Below are 20870 nucleotides of genomic sequence, written 5' to 3' on the forward strand. Positions count from 1 at the left end.
AAAATTACTGCTGCACTACGGTACGCTACGCGTGTTTGCACTGTGCTACCTGCAATTTGCGTAGTGCAAACTTCGCAAACTACGCGAGCGTATCGTAGTGTTTTGCCCAGGGCTATTGTCCAAAAGCCATGGACGAGTTCCTGTATGGAGCCCGGGCGCAGACGTTGGAGCAGACAAGCTGGGCAAAGAGATCAGGAGCAGCATATAGGGACCCACCCACATGTAAGCCCTAAATACACTAAGGAAAAGGTTGGGATGATACAAGAGTCCCTCCCTAAGGAGGGGCTGGACAAGGGGGAGGATTTTCCCGTGTTCTTTGTCTAGTTTCACGCCAGAGTGTGAGACAATAGTTCCCTGAACTAGTTTGAGCTGGAATAAGCATCGAGGGCACCAAATTGGCCCTGCATGCAGACTATGTGGTGCTGACAAGCGCTCCCACCCTGCCCGAATACACTAAATCCAGTCTGGGTGTTGGTCACACCTCCCTGTGACAGGATGCCTATTGTTCTGCCTACTCCTGCCCAAGCTTGGCTCGGCAGCAGGAGGGCAGAAACGTGTCTCTGGCATGCAGCAGCCCTAGCTTGCTGTCTGGGTCTAGACGACTGGTACCAGGAGCACTGAGGGCCTAACAGAGGGCCTTTACAGTGCTTGGAATCATACCCACCCACAGTTTACAGTGTGGGGGTATGATTCCAACATGTTTGATACCAAACATGACAGGATTAGTTACAGCCAGTTTTGAGATGGTCTTCGCTTAATGATAGTGTGCCCCTCTAAATATTAAATGGCTGTCTCACTTTCAACCCTGGAGAATAGACTCCGAAGGTGGTAGGGGTGTCCTGCTCATAGATGGGCACTCTCCAACTTAGAACCATGCACCCTGTAAAAAGGCCTGCTATAGGAGTGGGTTATAGGTTTTAAGTGCATTGACATTAGATATAGGACAAACCTATATCTTTTGTAAGCAGTGCTATCACCGGCTTACATAGACTGCAATCATTACAAATAATGGGGTCACCCTAAACGGTCTTGGACCTGGGTACAATATGATACAAAAGACAGTGGACCTTGACCTTCTCATAGGAAAAGAGATTAATCAGTTAACCTTTTGTATTCAATAAATCATTTCTGAGCATGCTAAAGAACAATCCATCTGCTCATTATACTTAATAACTTACCCAAAGCAAAAACAAAGAAAAGGGAATTGCAACATACCAAACTCTATTTCACCATGCATTTTATTTTCATGTCAAATGGTGAGGCAATTGAATTACTGAACACTCTACATTTGATATTTACACATTAGGGCTGCTCCAAGGGGAACGTGCGTAAAGAAGGGTGCTCAGATGTGCAGTGGCGAAGAAAGAAAAATCATGGAAGTGACATAGGGAAAGAATTAGTACGATTAAAAAGGGGGCGGACTGGTTGTAAAACAGTGTCCTTAGAGGCCTGGCCACAGTTTCTAGTTACAATTTTTCATGGAATTATATTCTTATGTGGCACGTTTAGATATAGATTTAGGGTCCAGGCCCTTTAAAAAGGTGTCGACGTTTCGACCCGTATTGCGGCCATACGGATGGGTTAGACCTTGGCCATGCGGGTCTTCTTCAGGACAGGGTGGGGCAACCCTAGGTAGGGAGATGGGCCTTTCTTGTACCCCCCTCTACGATGCTTGGGGTGTCACTCGATTTCAATAGTCATAAAAACTGGTCCACATGCTCCTGTGGCCGTGGAGAAAATTCCAGGCTGGTCGAGTTAAAGCATGGTTATTAAATCCTAATTGTGTGGAAAGCAACCAGACTTTGCTGTAGTGCGAGGGTACTCTGAGTAGTTAGGACATCCTTCTTTTCAGAGCTACAAATACACAACAAGCTTCAGCATCTCCCTGCAACTGCCAAGCTGACCTGCTGCATGGACCTACAACTGGACCTGCATCTGGACCTGCATGAGTCCTGCTGGCCTCTGCTGGAGTGAGTTCCTGACCCCTAAGTTGAGCCTCTCAGGTCCTGAAACTTTGCTGTGGCTCTGTTGAGCTCCCCTGAAGTTTTCCGACTCATCGTGACTGATATTGGGCCTGTTCGCACCAAGACCTAGCTGACTGCACCAGCCACCAACACAAAGTTCCAGAGAACCAAATCTTTGCCCTACTGCATCGATCAACAACGCAGCCCTGATAGTCTGAGACGCCAACAGGATCTTTGAGCTACAGCAATGAAAGTCTGTGATGCCCAAGCTGGCCCTTCGCACTACTTTTACTGAGACCCACAACACTCTCCCTGCTCCTCGTCTCCCCTTCTACCATGAACAGAACTCTTGACACTTGACTGAGAAGGTCACTTTTTCAGCTGGACTACATGGCCACTGTATCTGAAAGACGCTCCATCGCGGTTGGCTTTAACTTGTAACTTTCACCTGGCCACGCAGAACCAGACAGCCACGAGTGGTGCTTTGGATTTTTGGTACAATTTTCACTCTAAAAATTCATAACTCCAGTTTGACTGATTAGATTTTGGTTGTTTTGGTGTAAAATTATATATCAAATTTTACTCTATTTTTCTAAATTGTGGAATTTTTCTTTTGATGTGTTTTAACTTTATTACTTTTTGAATTGCTATATACAAACTTTACACATTGACTCTAAGTTAAGCCTGACTGCTTTGTGCCCAGCTTGTGTATTCACCCTGACAAGAATTGTGGTTGATGCTTGAGAAAGGTTTTAACCCCCCTTAACCAGTAACCCAATTTCTTACACCTTGTTTAAGCTCACATGCTAGCCTTAAGGTCAACAAGTTTTAACAAATGAAGAACAGGGATGGCGTTCTGCTTAGCTCACGAAACATAACCTAATGTATCTGAGAGAACTAGTTCTTGGTGATGATGTACACAATAACCCAATTAATGGTTGGGACAAATGGAGACCACATTGTCAGAGCTGAGCGACAGCTCCAGTCCGAGGAGTATATCCTCACTAACTTCTGTGCTGGACTTGTAGAATGAAAAAAGGTCTCTCCTTGTAATGGGGAAGCACACCTTCTCAATCACTTCTCTAATTCATTCAAGGAAATCAGATATGAATGTCATGCAGGTTCGGTTAAAGTCCCTTTTGTAGAGATATTTCACATGTTCCCTCTTTAGGGGTAAAGACCATTGGTATTCAACCATGGGTGGTCTTTGTCAGTTTTTCCTTGGTTCCCCTCTAATTGACAAGCACTGTACCACAACCAATGATCCAATTGGTGAAGGCACCGGTGAGTTAATGTGGCACCTCAGTACACATATAGGTATGGTAAGACCTATTCCTGATGGTGGGGGACTGGTGCTGCTGGATCACTTCAATGACAATGCATGTTCTCACTGAGTGGTTTGGTGCCTTTCCTTTAGACCACATAAAAATGATGCGTTATGCACAATGCTTGAAAGTGGAGTGTTGCCCAGGCTGATAGGATTGAAGGGCACATAGCAAGGGATTCTGGTCTGGTAAATGTGTGCCCTTGCAGTCTTTTGAGACATATTCTTTCCACTCCCCTGTACGCTGTGCCAGTACCTGGCTGCAGTTACTTGTCTGGGTGTGGTTCACCACACCACCACCTCATTGGGTGAACAGCAGCATCCTCACTCAGGTTCCCAGATGCTCTTTGGCTGCAAGCTATATAGAGAGACACTCTCCTCTGGGCTTCCTAATTTCTCCTACCCTTTTCCATAACTGATATGTGTCTTGTGCCAGTTAGATCATCTTTTTGACTTCAGTTTTCTTGCTGGCCACCAGCGCTTCCCATTGAAGTGGCCATCTTCATCCGTGGCCAGACTCCTGAGATGTTACTGGAGTCTTGGCTTGAAGATCAGAGAATGTTTGAAACCATATGATCTAAGAGAAACTGACCAATGGCCGTCAGGCCATTTCTGTGCCACTTGTGATGAGTACAATTGCACAAAAACAAAGGAAAAATTGTTACTCCAAATCTGTGTGTATGAGTTGATATTAGTGATATTATAACATTTGCCCCAAACACATCATATTTTGGAATTGTCTTAAATCTCAGTAATTTAAAATAATTAGACTCTTAACTAAAACAACTACTGGTTTCCGTACCCATAACAAAAATTCTGTGGAGACATCACTTTTTTTAACCCTTCTCTCCATTAGAAGAGAGCAGATACACCAACCAAAGGATGACCTGAATTACATTTTAAAGTTTGGTAAAGCCTAGCTTTAGGAATCAGATAAATCCTCGAGCCTATATAAAGCTGCCAATGGCTAATTCTAGTTGCCTAAAAAAAGAATTTGGCAAAAGCAATAGGATTGCATGAAACTAAAAGGATTCATTTTCACAATTTTATATCGTCCAATGAGACCTATCTGTAACCGGTACATGTGACACATTTTGAATCTTCATTGAACACGTTGCATCATAAACCATGAACCAATGTTTCCCTCTGGTTTGTACTTCAGAATAATCTGTGTTTCAATAGTGTTCTGTTTATTCCGAGATACTATGCCAATCTGCAGGCCTTGCCTTCGATATCAGAAATAGTTTTAATGGCATTAGTAGAATATATGGCCACGCCATCAGAATGAGCTGTGATTTGAACTTTGACCCCACTGATGGGGATATTAAATGTGTTATCCATTTTCCAATGTAGATTGAGTGCAAGATAAATTGTGAACAGCAATGGTGACATTGGGTAGCACTGGCAGGTGCCTCTGTAAATCAGGAATAATTGGGACACTAGACTGGTAATAACAACTTTTCCTCCGGGTTTTTGTTTATGAATTGCCTGGACCCAGTTCACATATTTCACACTGAATTCCATCATAATCAAGGTGGCCCATAAGAAAGGCCACAAACCTCTATCAAACGCCTTCTCTGCGTCTAGGAGGTTCATTCCAACTAACTTTTCAAAGCAGCATCACACAATGAGATTGCTTCATTTTGGTGAATGGTAATATCCCTTCCAAGTATAAAGCCATGTTGTTCTGGACTAACAAGTACCTCAATAATGAAAAAAGGTGAGTGGATAAAATTTTACCATATATTTTTGCATCTTTGCGATATAGGTAAGTACAATCCTATGTCTTCAACAGGTTTCCCCCTTTTAAAAAAAAAACTGCAATATTGATTGAGTTCCTGTGAAATGACACTTCAGATGCATGTTCTATACCAGTGTTAGTTACAAAAGAATCAACCAATCAATAAATCAATCAAACATTTGTAGAGCGCACTACTCACCAGTGAGTGTCTCAAGGCGCTAAGGTGGGGAGGAAAGGGAGAACTGCTACTGCTCGAACAGCCAGGTCTTGAGAAGTCTCCTGAAGGTCGGCAGGTCCCCGTTCTGTCTCAGGTGGATGGGGAGGGTGTTCTATGTCTTGGCGGCGAGGTGGGAGAAAGATCTGCCGCAGGTGTTAGTTCAGTTGATGCGAGGGACGGTGGCGAGGGAAAGGTCAGCAGACCTCTTCCTCGCCCCCCAATTAGCTCCTAGACTAGAAGCTAATTGACATATAAATGCCTTATAAGAGTCAATAGGAATGCCATTATTTACAGCAACTTTCCCAGATGGTAAGGATAGTATGGCAGATCTAATCTCTTCTAGGAAGATTTCTGCATCTAGTATTCTAATTTTAATTTTATTTATCTTTAGCTTATAATGATTTTTGAGTAAGACTATCGAGTCAGGAGAACATGCTAAGTCCTCACTATAAACATTATATAGTGTTTGGTAAAATATTAGGAACTGTTTGGGGTATCAAGTCAAGTCAAGTCGATTGGTCTTTATTCGGATATAAAATATCCATAAAAGTACAATCATCACCGCCAATAGGACATAAAATATACAATCATCAAGTAACAAAGTACATTAAAAAGTAATAAAAATAGGGTTTGGTAAGTCAAGTCTAAAAATCTATAGGTAGCATGAAACCAGTGTGCAAAGGATAGCAATAAGTGCAAATAGAATACTATATAAACATGTAGCGGACATGAAAACTAGCAGCATCATTGTGCAAAATCGCAGGTTGTAAACTTTGAACTCAGTGCAAAATAGGCAGATGTAACTTCGGACTAGGTACAAAGTAGGCAGTTGCATATTTGTTAAATCCTCTTAAATAGGTATTACATATGCAAAAAACAGCAGTGTACTATATAACTTGCTAACAGAGCGATTGCAGATATCTAACTTGTTTTAAGGTGTGTTCAGAGAGGCTCGTGAACGTACCACAGCTTGCAAAAATGAACTTAATCGGAAAATCATATCATCACAGCCTAGCTGCACTATTTCCTGATATGCCCGAGTATAATCAATAATTGCATATGCCTTCAAATAAGGGATTAAATATTGTTTGGTGTATCTCACATAAAATTTGCAAAAAAACAAAAAATGTAACAGTGTTTGTTTGCAAACGATGCCACATGGACAGCGCAACTCCTCCAGATTATTATTAAAACCAATCGGGAAACAAGGGAATATTTTATCCTGTTATACCTGAGACGGAAAAGCAAACTCCTATTCCATCTCCCGATATTTTTCCTGAGATAGACCTGTGACATATGATATTCAATGCTTGATGACACCAAGATAGGGATATATCTGATAATTGATGGTTTGCAGAGCTCAATGTTTCCTCTTTCCTTGCGGTATAAGTCATACAAAGCACCTCTAACTGTTTTTAGATTTATACCGTCTGCAGGTAAGGGGTGATGAAAGGCATTTTCCAGCTTCACGCTGGCTAGGCTATTATGTACTGCACCGAGCCAAGGTATACAGCTACCCCTATCACATTTAACCACATGGCTGCTAAGGCAATTCCCCTCCTGTGCTGCAGATCCTCCTTTCTCATTGTTTCATGACGAGCCCAGCTCGTCATAAGCACACAACCAGTGTACTGCATGACGAGCTGAGCTCGTCATGAGCAGCAAAGGGGTTAAGACAATCTGCAATTATCTCTTGAGTTAAAATTGCAGCTTGGTTTCACCGTATCTTTAGCCAGAATAATGCTGGTCGGGATTTAATAAAATCTTCCACATAATGTAAATTTCATTCTTTATGGCATATATAAGTAGGCGATAAGATTTGTGCCCCTAGTACACTTCTACAAAACCTATTTTCCTCAATTTGTATCCGATTACAATTTACATACCCCCACACTTCGGCATCATAAGTTGCCGTTGGTGCACATTGGGTTTTATAAATCTGTGATAGGGGTATCACCACCTCTACCTTCTTAGGCTGTCGCAGGCTAATGATAGAGTTAACCGCTTTGCCAAGTTTATTTCTACCATGGGCTACATGTGGTTTCCATGATCTTGAGTCTGAGAAAGCTAAACCCAAATAAGGGAAAGTGCTAATGCTTTTTAGAGAATCATTTCCCAGCATTATGTGCTTAATGCGATGCATTTTTGGCCCACAGGACATTATATATGATTTTTTTTAATTAGTGCAAAGGTCCAAATCTGCCATAAAAGATACAAAACCCGTAATTAAAGTGAGAAGTGTGTTTGGTGTGCAGCCCATAAGGACCGCATCTTCCGCATATAAAAGTACGGCGAAGAGTTTACCAATAATTTGGGGTATGTTGCATGTCAATTTGGACAGGGAATTATTTAGTTAATTTATATAAAGGATAAGAAAGTAGAGGGGCTAAGACACAACCTTGTCTAACCCCTCTACCAATTAAAATATCCCTGGAGACCTCTCCTTCAATGTTTATCCTCACCCGTGCTTTCAGGTCTCTGTGCAAATAAGCCAAAAAATGAACGAGTGCATCATCCAACCCATAATTTATAGGAATCTCCCATAAACGTGATCGGTTAACAAAATCAAAGGCTGAGGTTAAATCCATAAAACTCAAATATAATGGAACTTTTTTAGCGATGGTATATTTGCCCAATATAAGATTTAAATTTAGACACTGTTCAACGGTTCCAACGTTACTCCTAAAACCCAGTTGACAACAATTTAAAATTTGATTTTCCTCTGCCAATTCTTAATCTTATTAAAAGCAACCCTACCCAAGATCTGTAAAGTATTATCTATCAGAGATATTGGGCGATAGCAACTAGGGTTGGATCTGTTGCCATTCTTAAAAATGGGCACAATTATACTGGTTGACCAAATTTTTGGAATTGGGGTGTTGGTCAAATTATTAAAAACATTACATAAAAGAGGGGACCAGAAGTCGGGTTCAGATTTGATGAGATCAATTGACAAACCATCAGAACCTGGGGCTTTATTCCCTGCACTTTGAGGTATGGCGTCTTCAACTTCAGTTATTGATATGGCAACCTTAGTAGCTGGGGGATGACTGTCAATGTTCGTTGTGGGGGCTGTGTATTTTCTTGAGAAATGCTCCTCCCATGACTTACTAACTATATTGCAGTTTAGGGGAGTGATGTTTAGTCCCATAGACCTCATAGCTTTTACCTCACTCCAAAACCCAGTTACATCTTTAAGAGCGGAAGCGTAGGCAAGGGAGTGCCACCGTTCCTTCAGTATCTCCTCTGAGCTTAATTTAGTTGCTTTCTTATAGCGCTCTCTCAATAATCTAACTAAAGTCTTGTCCCTAGGTTCACCAGCTAATGCTTCACGAAGTGCTCTGTTAGCCCGGAAACAGGCGCTGTCGAACCATCTAGGATTTTTACTCAGGTTCGTGACAGGTTTAGAGATCTCGTGTTTGATGCCAGCACATAACCCAGTAAAGGCCTGGACGATCGCTATACCTGAGCATCTACTAGACAAACACGTCTCCACTAATAGGGGATAAGATTCTATAGTGCAGGCAAGTAGGGACTTATTATCTATGCCCTTCCAAATCACTTTCAGTTTGTCGGTTGATGCTACCAAGTTCTTTGCCCCTATTTCTTTCCTTTTTAAAAAATTATTAAAAAATCTAATAGTTGTCAAAATTGGGTTATGATCACTGTAACAAGTACCTAAAACTTCAGCCTTGTTAAGCAATTCTCTAGAGAGGAGGATATAAAAACATAATCGATGGTAGATGAACATCCACGTCCTCTATAGGTTGGCAATAGGCCTTTGTCTGACTCACATCCGACCTTGTCCATTACATTAATTAAATCGCGAGTGGATAGGTAATTGTGCAATTCTTCCCCTCTTTTGCACGGAATTAACCGGACAGGTGTTACAGCAGGGTTATCCATTCTATTGTACAAATGTGCATTGAAATCCCCCCCAAACAGATTCCATCCAATTTGCAATACCACTCTTCATCTACCAAATTGTCAATAAATTCAAATAAGTTAATAAAATTCCTATTGGGCAGTGATGTAAAATCATTATTATAAAAATGTATTAAACATAACGTAATCCCCTGTGAATAGATCACAGTCTGAAAATTTCCATCGTCTCCAGGGGTTTTATATTAATTCCTGCAGTAATCTTTATCCATGGGGATAGTCCGCCACTAGGTCGACCAAGTTCCAGGCTGGGTACAATATTATTAAAACAGACAAATCCCTCAAGAAACAGGCCACTGGTGCACCATGTCTCTTACTCTCTTGGAACATTAAGATGTCAAAATTACTAACCAAGTTAATCCATTCCACTATATTCAATTTGGATTTTAGACCTGCGATGTTCCAGCTAAGTATACTTAGGTTTTGGTCTAAAGGTCGCGGTTCAATAGTGACGGGACAGATTGATAGCGGTTCTACCAAGCAAACTTTTTGAGGGATATCAATAGACCTAGATTCGATAACAGCCAAACGGTCCATTAGTGAATCCACTGACCCTACTACAATATTCAAAGGTATATTTGGTAGTCAGTCCTGTCTCTCCAGGTCGGACAGAGCAGTGAACCGGTTATATGTAGAATATAACGGGGTGGCTACGTTGCATGTTCTCTGTGGGGTTCTGTAAAAGAAACCCAATGATAGTAGAGTGATAAGTGTAGGAGTACTGAAAAGGTCGGTTGGGCTTTTCAGTAACCATTTCACCAGGGAAGGGTGCCTGAAATTCACGACTATACAGTCACCCATAATATTCTTAGCTGAAGGTCCTACCCATCCCACCCGTCGCACTATTAAGATTTCGTTGGCAATCTCCCTCCCTGTCCCCTTATATTTGGAAAACCAATCAATACACTTATTTTTTGAGTTGGTCCCAAGACTCACTTTGATCTTCTTTAAGTGGGGGTATGCCAGCTAGAGTTATGGTATAAGGGCATGCTTCTGGGGGTAAATAAAGAACAGCCTCAGCGTGTTTTTTAACTTGTGTATCAGGGGTGGGCTTATTACTTGGGTCTGTTGCCAATTTTGTGGGGGCTGGCACAGGCAATGCAGGCGGGGCTACTGTAGGTGATGGAAAATCGCTAGGGGGCCTGTTCTCGACAGGTACATTACTAACCACAGTACTAGACATAAGATTAGGTGACAGGCTGTTCTTTTTACCATCACATGCTTTATTGGTACCAGAGAGTATACAAGTACCACTAGTATACTGTCAAAATATCGAGTTTTTATTATCGATTTGCATTAATATCGATTAAAAAATATAGAATGGACACAATATCGACTGGACAGAATATAGACTACAAAGATATTGAATAGGATAGCATTAATATCGAATTAAAAAATATAGAATGGACATAATATCGAATGGACAGAATATAGACTACAAAAATATAGAATGGACAGAATATAGACCACAAAAATATAGAATGGACAGAATATAGAGTACAAAAATATCACATTTGAGGTAAGTAAGTTAATAACAATTTTTAAAGTGTTTTTATTGTTAGTATATGTTTGAAAAGTGTATATTTATTTTATTATTTATATTAATTCATAATTTTTATGGTATTTAATTTTTGCGTAATATAATTCCTTAGTGGGTTGTGGGTTTATAGGGGAATAGGGTGGGAAGTAATTTGAAATGAAATGAAATGAAAGAAAAATTATATTTGTATAGCGCATAGACTACCCGGAGGCCTCGCAGCGCTTTAACTGAAATCCATGGCAGTAGGCTGGGGTGATTAACAGGCTCTTCCGAACAAGTGAGTTTTGAAAGACCTCCTGAATGCCATCCGGTTGTTGTTCTCTCTAAGGTCAAGCGGGAGGGAATTCCATATTTTCGCAGCATTTTGTGAGAAAGAGAGACCACCCCAGCGAGCTTTGTTTATCTTAGTCGTGGTGGCTAGATGCAACAAACTGGAACGGAGAGCTCTAAGGGGGAAATAGGGAGTAGCTAGAGGGTACATTATGGCTGGACCTGTTCTATGAATGGCTTTTTGAACAAGACACATGGCTTTGAATTGTACCCTAGATGCCACAGGAAGCCAATGTAGCTTCTTTAAGGCATGTTTGGCCGACTGCCAGCGTGGGATATTGAAGAGCAGTCGGGCCGCGCATTTTTGGGTGACCAGGAGTATGTTGATCGCTGCCACTGGGGCACCTAGGTAGAGAGCATTACCATAATCCAGGCGGGAGAGTATCAGGGCCTGGACCATGACTCTCCTCGCCTGGAACGGGAGCAAAGGGAGCACTTTCCGGAGCATTCTCATCTCAATAGTAATTTTTACCTCTTCGCTATTCAACGCTTTCCCTACTGTTGCACTCTCTGGAGTGGGAATAGTAATTTTTACCCCTATGCTATCCAGCGCTTTCCCTACTGTTGCAATCTCTCGAGATGGAATAGTAATTTTTACCCCTACGCTATCCAACGCGTTCCCTATTGTTGCACTCTCTGGAGTTGGAATAGTCATTTTTAACCCCTACTCTATCCAACGCTTTCTCTACTGTTGCACTCTCTTGCGTGGGAATAGTAATTTTTACCCATACGCTATCCATCGCTTTCCATACTGTTGCACTCTCTGGAGTGGGAATAGTAATTTTTACCCCTACGCTATCCAACGCTTTCCCTACTGTTGCACTCTCTGGAGTTGGAATAGTAATTTTTACCCCTACTCTATCCAACGCTTTCCCTACTGTTGCACTCTGGAGTGGGAATAATAATTTTTACCTTTACGCTATCCAACGCTTTCCCTACTGTTGCACTCTCTGGAGTGGGAATAGTAATTTCTACCCCTACGCTTTCCAACGCTTTCCCTACTATTGCACTCTCTGGAGTGGGAAAAGTAATTTTTACCCCTACGCTATCCAACGCTTTCCCTACTGTTGCACTCTGTAGAGTGGGAATAGTAATTTTTACCCCTACGCTATCCAGCACTTTCCCTACTGTTGCAGTCTCTGAAGTTGGAATAGTCATTTTTACCTCTACGCTATCCAACGCTTTCCCTACTGTTGCACTCTCTGGAGTGGGAATAGTAATTTCTACCCCTACGCTTTCCAACGCTTTCCCTACTGTTGCACTCTCTGGAGTGGGAATAGTAATTTTTACCTCCACGCTATCCAACGCTTTCCCTACTGTTGCACTCTCGGGAGTGGGAATAGTAATTTCTACCCCTATGCTTTCCAACGCTTTCCCTACTGTTGCACTCTCTGGAGTGGGAATAGTCATTTTTACCCCTACGCTATCCAACGCTTTCCCTACTGTTGCACTCTCTGGAGTGGGAATAGTAATTTTTACCCCTACGCTATCCAGCACTTTCCCTACTGTTGCACTCTCTGAAGTTGGAATAGTAATTTTTACACCTACGCTATCCAACGCTTTCCCTACTGTTGCACTCTCTGGAGTGGGAATAGTAATTTTTACCTCTACGCTATCCAACGCTTTCCCTACTGTTGCACTCTCTGGAGTGGGAATAGTAATTTTTACCCCTACGCTATCCAGCGCTTTCCCTACTGCTGCACTCTCTGGATATGGAATAGTAATTTTTACACCTACGCTATCCAACGCTTTCCCTACTGTTGCACTCTCTGGAGTGGGAATAGTAATTTTTACCTCTACGCTATCCAACGCTTTCCCTACTGTTGCACTCTCTGGAGTTGGGATAGTAATTTTTACCCCTACGCTATCCAACGCTTTCCCTACTGTTGCACTCTCTTGCATGGAAATAGTAATTTTTACCTCTATGCTATCCAACGCTTTCCCTACTGTTGCACTCTCTGGAGTGGGAATAGTAATTTTTACCTCTACGCTATCCAACGCTTTCCCTACTGTTGCACTCTCTGGAGTGGGAATAGTAATTTTTACTACTATGCTATACAACACTTTCCCTACTGTTGCACTCTCTGGAGTGGGAATAGTAATTTTTACCCCTACACTATCCAGCGCTTTTCCTACTGTTGCACTCTCTAGAGTTGGAATAGTTTTTTTTACCCCTACGCTATCCAACACTTTCCCTACTGTTGCAATCTCTGGAGTAGGAATAGTAATTTTTACCCCCATGCTATCCAACGCTTTCCCTACTGTTACACTCACTGGAGTGGTAATAGTAAATTTTACCCTTTCCGCTAGCTTACGGTAAAAATATTGTACGTTTTTTTATTAATATTACGTTTATATATATATATATATATATATATATATATATATATATATATATGTACTAACAAATCAATTTGTATGGTTTTTTTTACTTACATTAATTATTTATTAATTTTAAGGTTATTTAGGAATTTTAAGTATGTTTAAGTTCATATATTTATTATTTCATTAATTTTGAATTAATTTAAAGCATTTAAAAAAAAAAACGCTATTTTGACTAACTATATTTTTTACATCGATATTTTTGATTCAATATTTTTGTACTTACCTGTTTGGAGATTGGAGGTCGATATTTTGGCATTCTATATTTTTACCTCAATATTTTGGTAGGTCGATATTTTGGCATTCTATATTATGTCAGTGATCCGGATAAACAATTTAATGCCATTTTTAAACGTTTGGATATACTGGAAAGCCTGGTGAAGAAATAGCATGTCAAAAGAAAAGGGGTTACTATCATTGATCAAATTAGGGGTGAACAGCTGTTAAAGGACATGGAAGCAACTAATAAACGCACTGCAGGGGGGAGTGGTACTGGATCACTGACATAATATAGAATGTTTAAAAATGGCATTAAATTGTTTATCCATTAGACTTTTCAAACGAATAAAGGTAGAGTCCGATATTATGTCAATTAGATTTTTATTTGGTCTTCCTTGTATGCCGTTTACAAATGTTGTTTCAGTTTGTGTGCAGGCGGAAAAGGAAACACCTTCTGTTGTGGTCCAATCTACACTACTGTTGTTTGGTTGCACAGTCAAACTAACTGACACCCAACTTATTCCAGTCTCTCCTTGTGACCACATACTCAGAGGGAAAGGTTGAGATTTATTGTGGAGAGGTTGTTTCATCTTATTATTAGCATTTTTGCTGGTCCTCTCTTCCTTTTTTTCCCCACATTTTTTGTAGATGCAGCTGGAGTAGTAACGCTAGTATTAACTTGGAACCCCTGCTGAGAGTCTGGAATATCTATTACATCTTTATCGGTCACAGAGCCCTCAGGTAACTTTCCATGATGGATAGATTTAATAATTATTATAGTAGGTGATAACGGCGAAGGCGCCATTGGCCCACCCTCCTCTAGTCCGTCAAAGATATGTGGGTGAGATGTTGGTTGGCCCATAAAGAAGCTCTTCTCAGTGATATCGATCTCAGAATTAACCATGTTAACTGCGTTTTCAATCATGCTTTCAAAGGAGGGTGTAATAATAGTAGAACTCTTGAGGCCCGAGGTAGATGTAGAAACTATACGTTTTCCCATGATACTTGTTGGGGCTATATGCACTTCCTGGCACTGCTGTTACGGCGTCAGAGCGCGGCGCGCCGCTGAGGCTGCCGGGAATTGCAGTCCCGGGGCGGCGACGGCGCTGATGGTTGCCTCTATGACTCTTGACGTTGGCGGCAGCAAAAGGTAGGGACCCACGCTATGGCTCCGGCGGTTTTCAGGACTCTTGGCGGTGTCGGCAGGCTCCCTCCTGCCCTGCTCCCCTACTCTCCCGCTAGTTTGGGGTATCTTCGTTGGTTGAGAGAGAGTGCCTCCCTGACTAACTTGATGAAAGAAGTAATGGTTTTATTCAATATATTCAATATACTTTTATATGCCAAGGCTTTACCAAATGATTTGCCATATTCATACTCTGTTCTCTTGCATACTTTACAGGCAGAAGCAGCTTGTTCCCTAAGTGAATGGCCCTAAGTAAATGGCCAATTTGTGTTCTATAGTTAGCCAATTGGAGAATAATATATTTTCTCTCATGGATCTTGAGTCTATATTATTCTAGCAAGTTCCATTTCTAGTGTCAATAGGTTTAAATAAATGTTTTCTTCCCTTTGACTTTGTAGCATGCTTTGATTGGAGACAAATGTAATAGTAACTCCCTGAAATATGCTTTGAGAGTGTTAACAATCATGTTATTAGTCAGAAGCTCATGTAGGGTGGTTAGTAACTATTTTGTATTCAAGATCAAGGTAAGGGGAACATTAGTTATTACATTTCTGCTTCCCCTTGTTGAATAAATAAGATGACAATGATACAATATCACTTTAGATGAGATTTCATACGAGCATTAAATGTTATTTTATATAATGCTAGGCCCAAATCCAAGGAGTAATGTTTATTGGGAGGGAAGTGTAGACTGTTTTATCTCTTTATAGCGCTTGGCAGAAATTGATAAAACCATCAATTTTCATCAAGGCATGTATTACATTGCAAGCTCTTGACATCCAGGATGAGGCACGAGGAGAAAAGTCAATTTTATATTCTGGCATGCTACTGAAATTGCTAAGTATGACTAACTCCCAATGTCAAGCTTCAATCCTAGAACTAGCATATCAATAATCTGAGGATCATCTAGATTATTATAAATTACACATATACCATGTAGAACATGCTCCATCTCAGGCAAGACTATGACCCATGCATCAAATTGGTCAGCAGCCATCTTGGACACTCTCATAAAGACAAGACAACCACTCTGCAGATAGTGTTATGTGGCACGTTTAGATATGGATTTAGGGTCCAGGCCCTTTAAAAAGGTGTTGACGTTTTGACCCGTCTTGCGGCCATACGGATGGATTAGACCTTGGCCATGCGGGTCTTCTTCAGCACAGGGTGGGGCAACCCTAGGTAGGGAGATGGGCCTTTCTTGTACCCCCCGCTATGATGCTTGGGGTGTCACTCGATTTCAATAGTCATAAAAACTGGTCCACATGCTCCTGTGGCCGTGGAGAAAATTCCAGGCTGGTTGAGTTAAAGCATGGTTATTAATTCCTAATTGTGTGGAAAGCAACCAGACTTTGCTGTAGTGCGAGGGTACTCTGAGTAGTTAGGACATCCTTCTTTTCAGAGCTACAACTACATAACAAGCTCCAGAAACTCCCTGTAACTGCCAAGCAGACCTGCTGCATGGACCTACAACTGGACCTGCATCTGGACCTGCATGAGTCCTGCTGGCCTCTGCTGGAGTGAGTTCCTGACCCCTAAGTTGTGCCTCTCAGGTCCTGAAACTTTGCTGTGGCTCTGTTGAGCTCCCCTGAAGTTTTCCGACTCATCGTGACTGATATTGGGCATGTTCGCACCAAGACCTAGCTGACTGCACCAGCCACCAACACAAAGTTCCAGAGAACCAACTCTTTGCCCTACAGCATCGATCAACAACGCAGCCCTGACAGTCTGAGACGCCACCAGGATCTTTGAGCTACAGCAATGAAAGTCTTTGATGCCCAAGCTGGCCCTTCGCACTACTTTTACTGAGTCCCACAACACTCTCACTGCTCCTCGTCTCCCCTTCTACCATGAACAGAACTCTAGATACTTGAGTGAGAAGGTCACTTTTTCAGCTGGACTAACATGGCCACTGTATCTGACAGACGCTCCATCGCGGTTGGCTTTAACTTGTAACTTTCACCTGGCCACGCAGAACCAGACAGCCACGAGTGGTGCTTTGGATTTTTAGTACAATTTTCACTCTAAAAATTCATAACTCCAGTTTGACTGATTAGATTTTGGTTGTTTTGGTGTAAAATTATTATCTTTTACTAACTGTCCTTTTAGGGAGCTATTTAAATCACATACATTCTAGCATGTTAACTTTATAGTTGCCATGTAATCATAAATGTATTTCCTCCATTCTGCTTCGTTTTCATTTATTTTTGCACACTACCTTCTGTCAATAGAAATTCAAACCTATTTGCCCGTCTCTTCTTTTTTACTCCCTGTGCCTGTATTTAACCTGTCATGAATAAAACTCTTGTTCAGTCTACCTCAATATTATAGTTTCCATGTCTATTTCTTGAAGACTTAATTTTTAATTTCTCCAATTGTTTCAACATTTTAGCAATTTTCACTTCTGTAGTACAAAAGTAAGTATAGCCATGTCTCTGAATCTTCAGTAAGATCGGGTTTTGCAAATACACCTGTGCCCTTGCTATTTTCTATGATTCGATCATTGTGCATAGTCGTCACTGATGCACTAAATTTAAATGGCAGTAACCAGATCAACCAAAAAAAGATGTAGTGCTAACAAGATTGAATTAGTAGGGTGTGCCTTTAGATGGGTTGTTTGTCATAATAAAGAGTTATTTATTAAAATAGGTCTTTGTTTGGTAGTTGTAAGCAAATTAGATTGCATATATATATAGCCAAATGAAGCCAATTTGCCCGTGGAATTTGGTAGGCAAAACCCAAGTCAGTTAGGTCAGGAAATATTTTTTAGCATAAGAGTATAATGAATTGCTGGGGATCATTCCACTACTGATCTTCTAGAATACCAAAAACCTGAAGTTTATCCGTCAACTGTTAGTTCACTAGATCTTCAATTTTTTGCATTGGATTTTCTGAACTTGTCACTCATGCCCTTGAGCGGACGCAGTTATCCGTGCTATGTCTTTTTTGGTCTCTGCAGTGCATTTTCAGACTCAGCCATCTGCTCAGTCAGGGTACAGATTTTTCAGGCGACATCTGCTAAGAACTGTTTGTTCATCAGCTCATCAGGCTTGGCCTTCTTATAGTATACTAATGGCTCATGTCTATGTATCTGAATCAGTTGGAAGATGGCTTCCAAGGTAAGTTCTTTGATCTGTGTGTCATTATGAATTTTCCTTAAGTTGCTGGCGCTTTAATGGGTTGGTAAACCAATGAGTCATCATAATGCGGGAAAAATCAGTAACAGATGAATGACTCTGTTTCAATAGGCTATTTACACTTCTGTGCTGATACTAGGTTTACTGCAGAGATTCTTAGGATTTTGCAGCATCGTATATGGTTGGCCCTGCAGTCTAGGCATTACTTTCTTATTGTCAATCATATTTGGATCGCCTCTCTTATTTGTAAGTTTGAGCCCCTTTTTTCTGATGGAAACATTGTTAGGCCGGGCTTCGAGCATGTCTGTTGCTGTTTTACCGATGACCAGCTGTCTAGAATAAAGAATATATTATATATTTCAGAAGAGTTGCTGGAGCCATTTTGTCCTCTGAAAAGCAGTGAAATATCAAATGTATGTAGGCTTATTTAAAGACCTGGTTTAAGTTTATGGTCTAGCACTTGTAGAATGGGGTACCAACTGTGCATCAGTCCACCCTTTGAGGAGGTGCTCAGCATTTATTAATTCAGGGTGGATATCTTATCAGTGGAACTCAAGCTTCCTTTGAATGTTTCTGAGTTTGTTCAATATTAGTAAATTGCTTTAGTTTCTCAGATGAATTCATTTGAAAAGAGTTGGAAGAGACTGATGCTATTCTATCAGAATTGAGTGCAACATTTGTGTCTCTGTTTGTTGCTGAACAAGCAGCTTTGTGGGATACTTTTTTGTCACCACAATCCATCTTGCCTTCCGATGTAGCCCCTGCCTGTGACCTTAATTTCACCTCCAGGTGAATCTGAGGCCTTCTCATGGAGTTGGAGCACTGATATCACAACAAGTACTGCCGCTGAGTTCTCTTGAAAGGCATTACAGAGGCATAAATTGACCGGGGAATCCTAAACATTGGCTATTCTATTGGTTTGAAGACTGGCTTGATTGAATAGGTATCAAGCACCCATTGTTCATTGTTCAATGGCTGATTCCAGTTGCTTAATTGTCACCTTTCTGTTTGCTTGAGCCCCAACCATGGCATTCATTGCCTAGAGATCAGAAGCCATGGCCGCTGCTGTTGCCTCCCCTGGGTTCAACTATGACACTGATAGTTGCTGTTGTCATCCACTGAGAGCCGATAAGTATGGCTATTGAAACTGACAAAACTGGACTCTGTACTCTCTCCTTTTTCCTTCATAGCTGAAAAGACAACCATATATCTACATGGTGTGGGACTGGCAGGAGAGTGAACAGCACTGTCTGTGGCTCTCTTTACCACCATTTGGTTCTCCCTTAGCAATGCCTAATTAATAATTATAACTGGAAACACAATGTCAAAGCATCATGCAGCTGTATCTTGATTTTGCACATGAAGTGGGACACAAAAGGTATATCAGCCACAGGTTTGCAGGTTGGTATAGAAATACCTCACATCAGATAGTCACTTGGGTCCACATTTTGAGATCAGCCCTTATCCTCTTTGAGAAGGTATTCAGGAACTTGCAAGGCTCTACAGGGAAAAATGTCCCACTGATGCAGGTTTGTAGCAAGGATTATGAGGCAGAGGAGCCATTCTGAAACTGAGATTTCTCCTTTGACCTCATAGTTTGAGTTTAGGTCGTAGCAATGTTGGTCCTATTCTGTGGATTTCCACACAAGCTGAGCTGTCTGTGAGTCTGATTATGAGTGAGTACATTATAGGTCAGTGCATCTCTTTAATTTCTCCTCAGCTTTCAACATTATTTTATAGAACATGACTTAATATGTGTATTAAACTATATTTTCCCCTCCACAGGAAACAGTGGACCGGCCACATTATGGAAGAATTATGGCCAGTTTTATCCCAAGGATTATAAAATCTCAATGCGTACTTCTTTGGATGTGAAGACAATTCTAGATGAGCAAAAAGTTAACTATGAATATTACCATTTACCATCTGAAATAGACATTTCAGAATGCTATGTCCAGGGAAGCAGAGATGGAGAACTTCTTCTGGATTTTTTAACACGCACCATTGACTTTCATAAAGTAGCCACATCTGATAGGGTAGTTAAATTATTGGGCATTTTAAAACAACAAGATTGCAGTGATGAGAAAGATGGAAAGTTTTTTTTTAAAAACAATCATGAAGCAATTGTGATTACACAGTGAATATTTTATGCATACATTGCGGGGAAATAAATATATTCTTAAAGGGACGGGTTGGGGTCTTGATTATTTTCGTGCTATCGTATCTGTGTACTGATGATTGTTTACCCTATCATAAGATCAATAAATCAATGAAAAATGTATTAAAAAATGTTAGTGTACCAAGTAAAAAGCATGAATATTTTACTCTGCTAAATTATCTTTACAAATGTATTTTCAATCAGGTGTGAAACATTAGGTGATGGCATTAGTGTTAAGGGATTTTTATTTCATTTTTCTTTCTTTAAAATTCACAAACATGGTGTATTGGTTTATTTGCATATAGTCAACAATAAAATAGTGCCATCCAAGTTATGGTTTTCACATTTAATCATGTTGTGGAGCAGTGTTAACATTTTATATTGAAGTTTTCTAATGTTTGAAGTAAGGAATACTTTTCTTTACTTGTCAGTTGTTTCTGTATTGAATGTGTGGGACATATCCAAAGAATATGATTGTCTTCTGAGTTACTCAGGGAGAGTCTTTCTCTATGCAGTACATCAAGACATGTTAGACATTTACAACATAAAGAGAAGGCAGAATTTTTGCTGTTAAAGTCAACTATGGAAAAACAATGTACAATACAGTAAGTTCCAACTACTTTGCACATTGCACTGTTCAGGGCCTCATCATGACTGTAGTAATTCTGCATCTACAGAGTTAACAATGCTGAGGGTCCTGTTAAATCTGGGGGTGCAGAATTAACCTGGATTG

At 40.8% G+C, this 20870-nt stretch overlaps 1 protein-coding gene across 1 annotated transcript in view; it reads left to right on the top strand.

Annotated features, from left to right (window-relative positions):
- The window catches only part of LOC147732920 (histamine N-methyltransferase A-like), a 368087-nt gene extending 347622 nt beyond the window's left edge, over window positions 1-20465 (top strand). The window contains exon 6 of the mRNA XM_086958881.1: window positions 19765-20465. Coding sequence (XP_086815007.1) covers window positions 19765-20120 — 356 coding nt within the window. The 3' untranslated portion in view covers window positions 20121-20465. The remainder of the gene's footprint in view (window positions 1-19764) is intronic.
- The last annotated feature ends 405 nt before the right edge of the window (window positions 20466-20870 follow it).

Source organism: Lissotriton vulgaris, chromosome 2_1 (genome assembly GCF_964263255.1).
Source record: "Lissotriton vulgaris chromosome 2_1, aLisVul1.2, whole genome shotgun sequence".
Lineage (NCBI taxonomy): Eukaryota > Metazoa > Chordata > Amphibia > Caudata > Salamandridae > Lissotriton > Lissotriton vulgaris.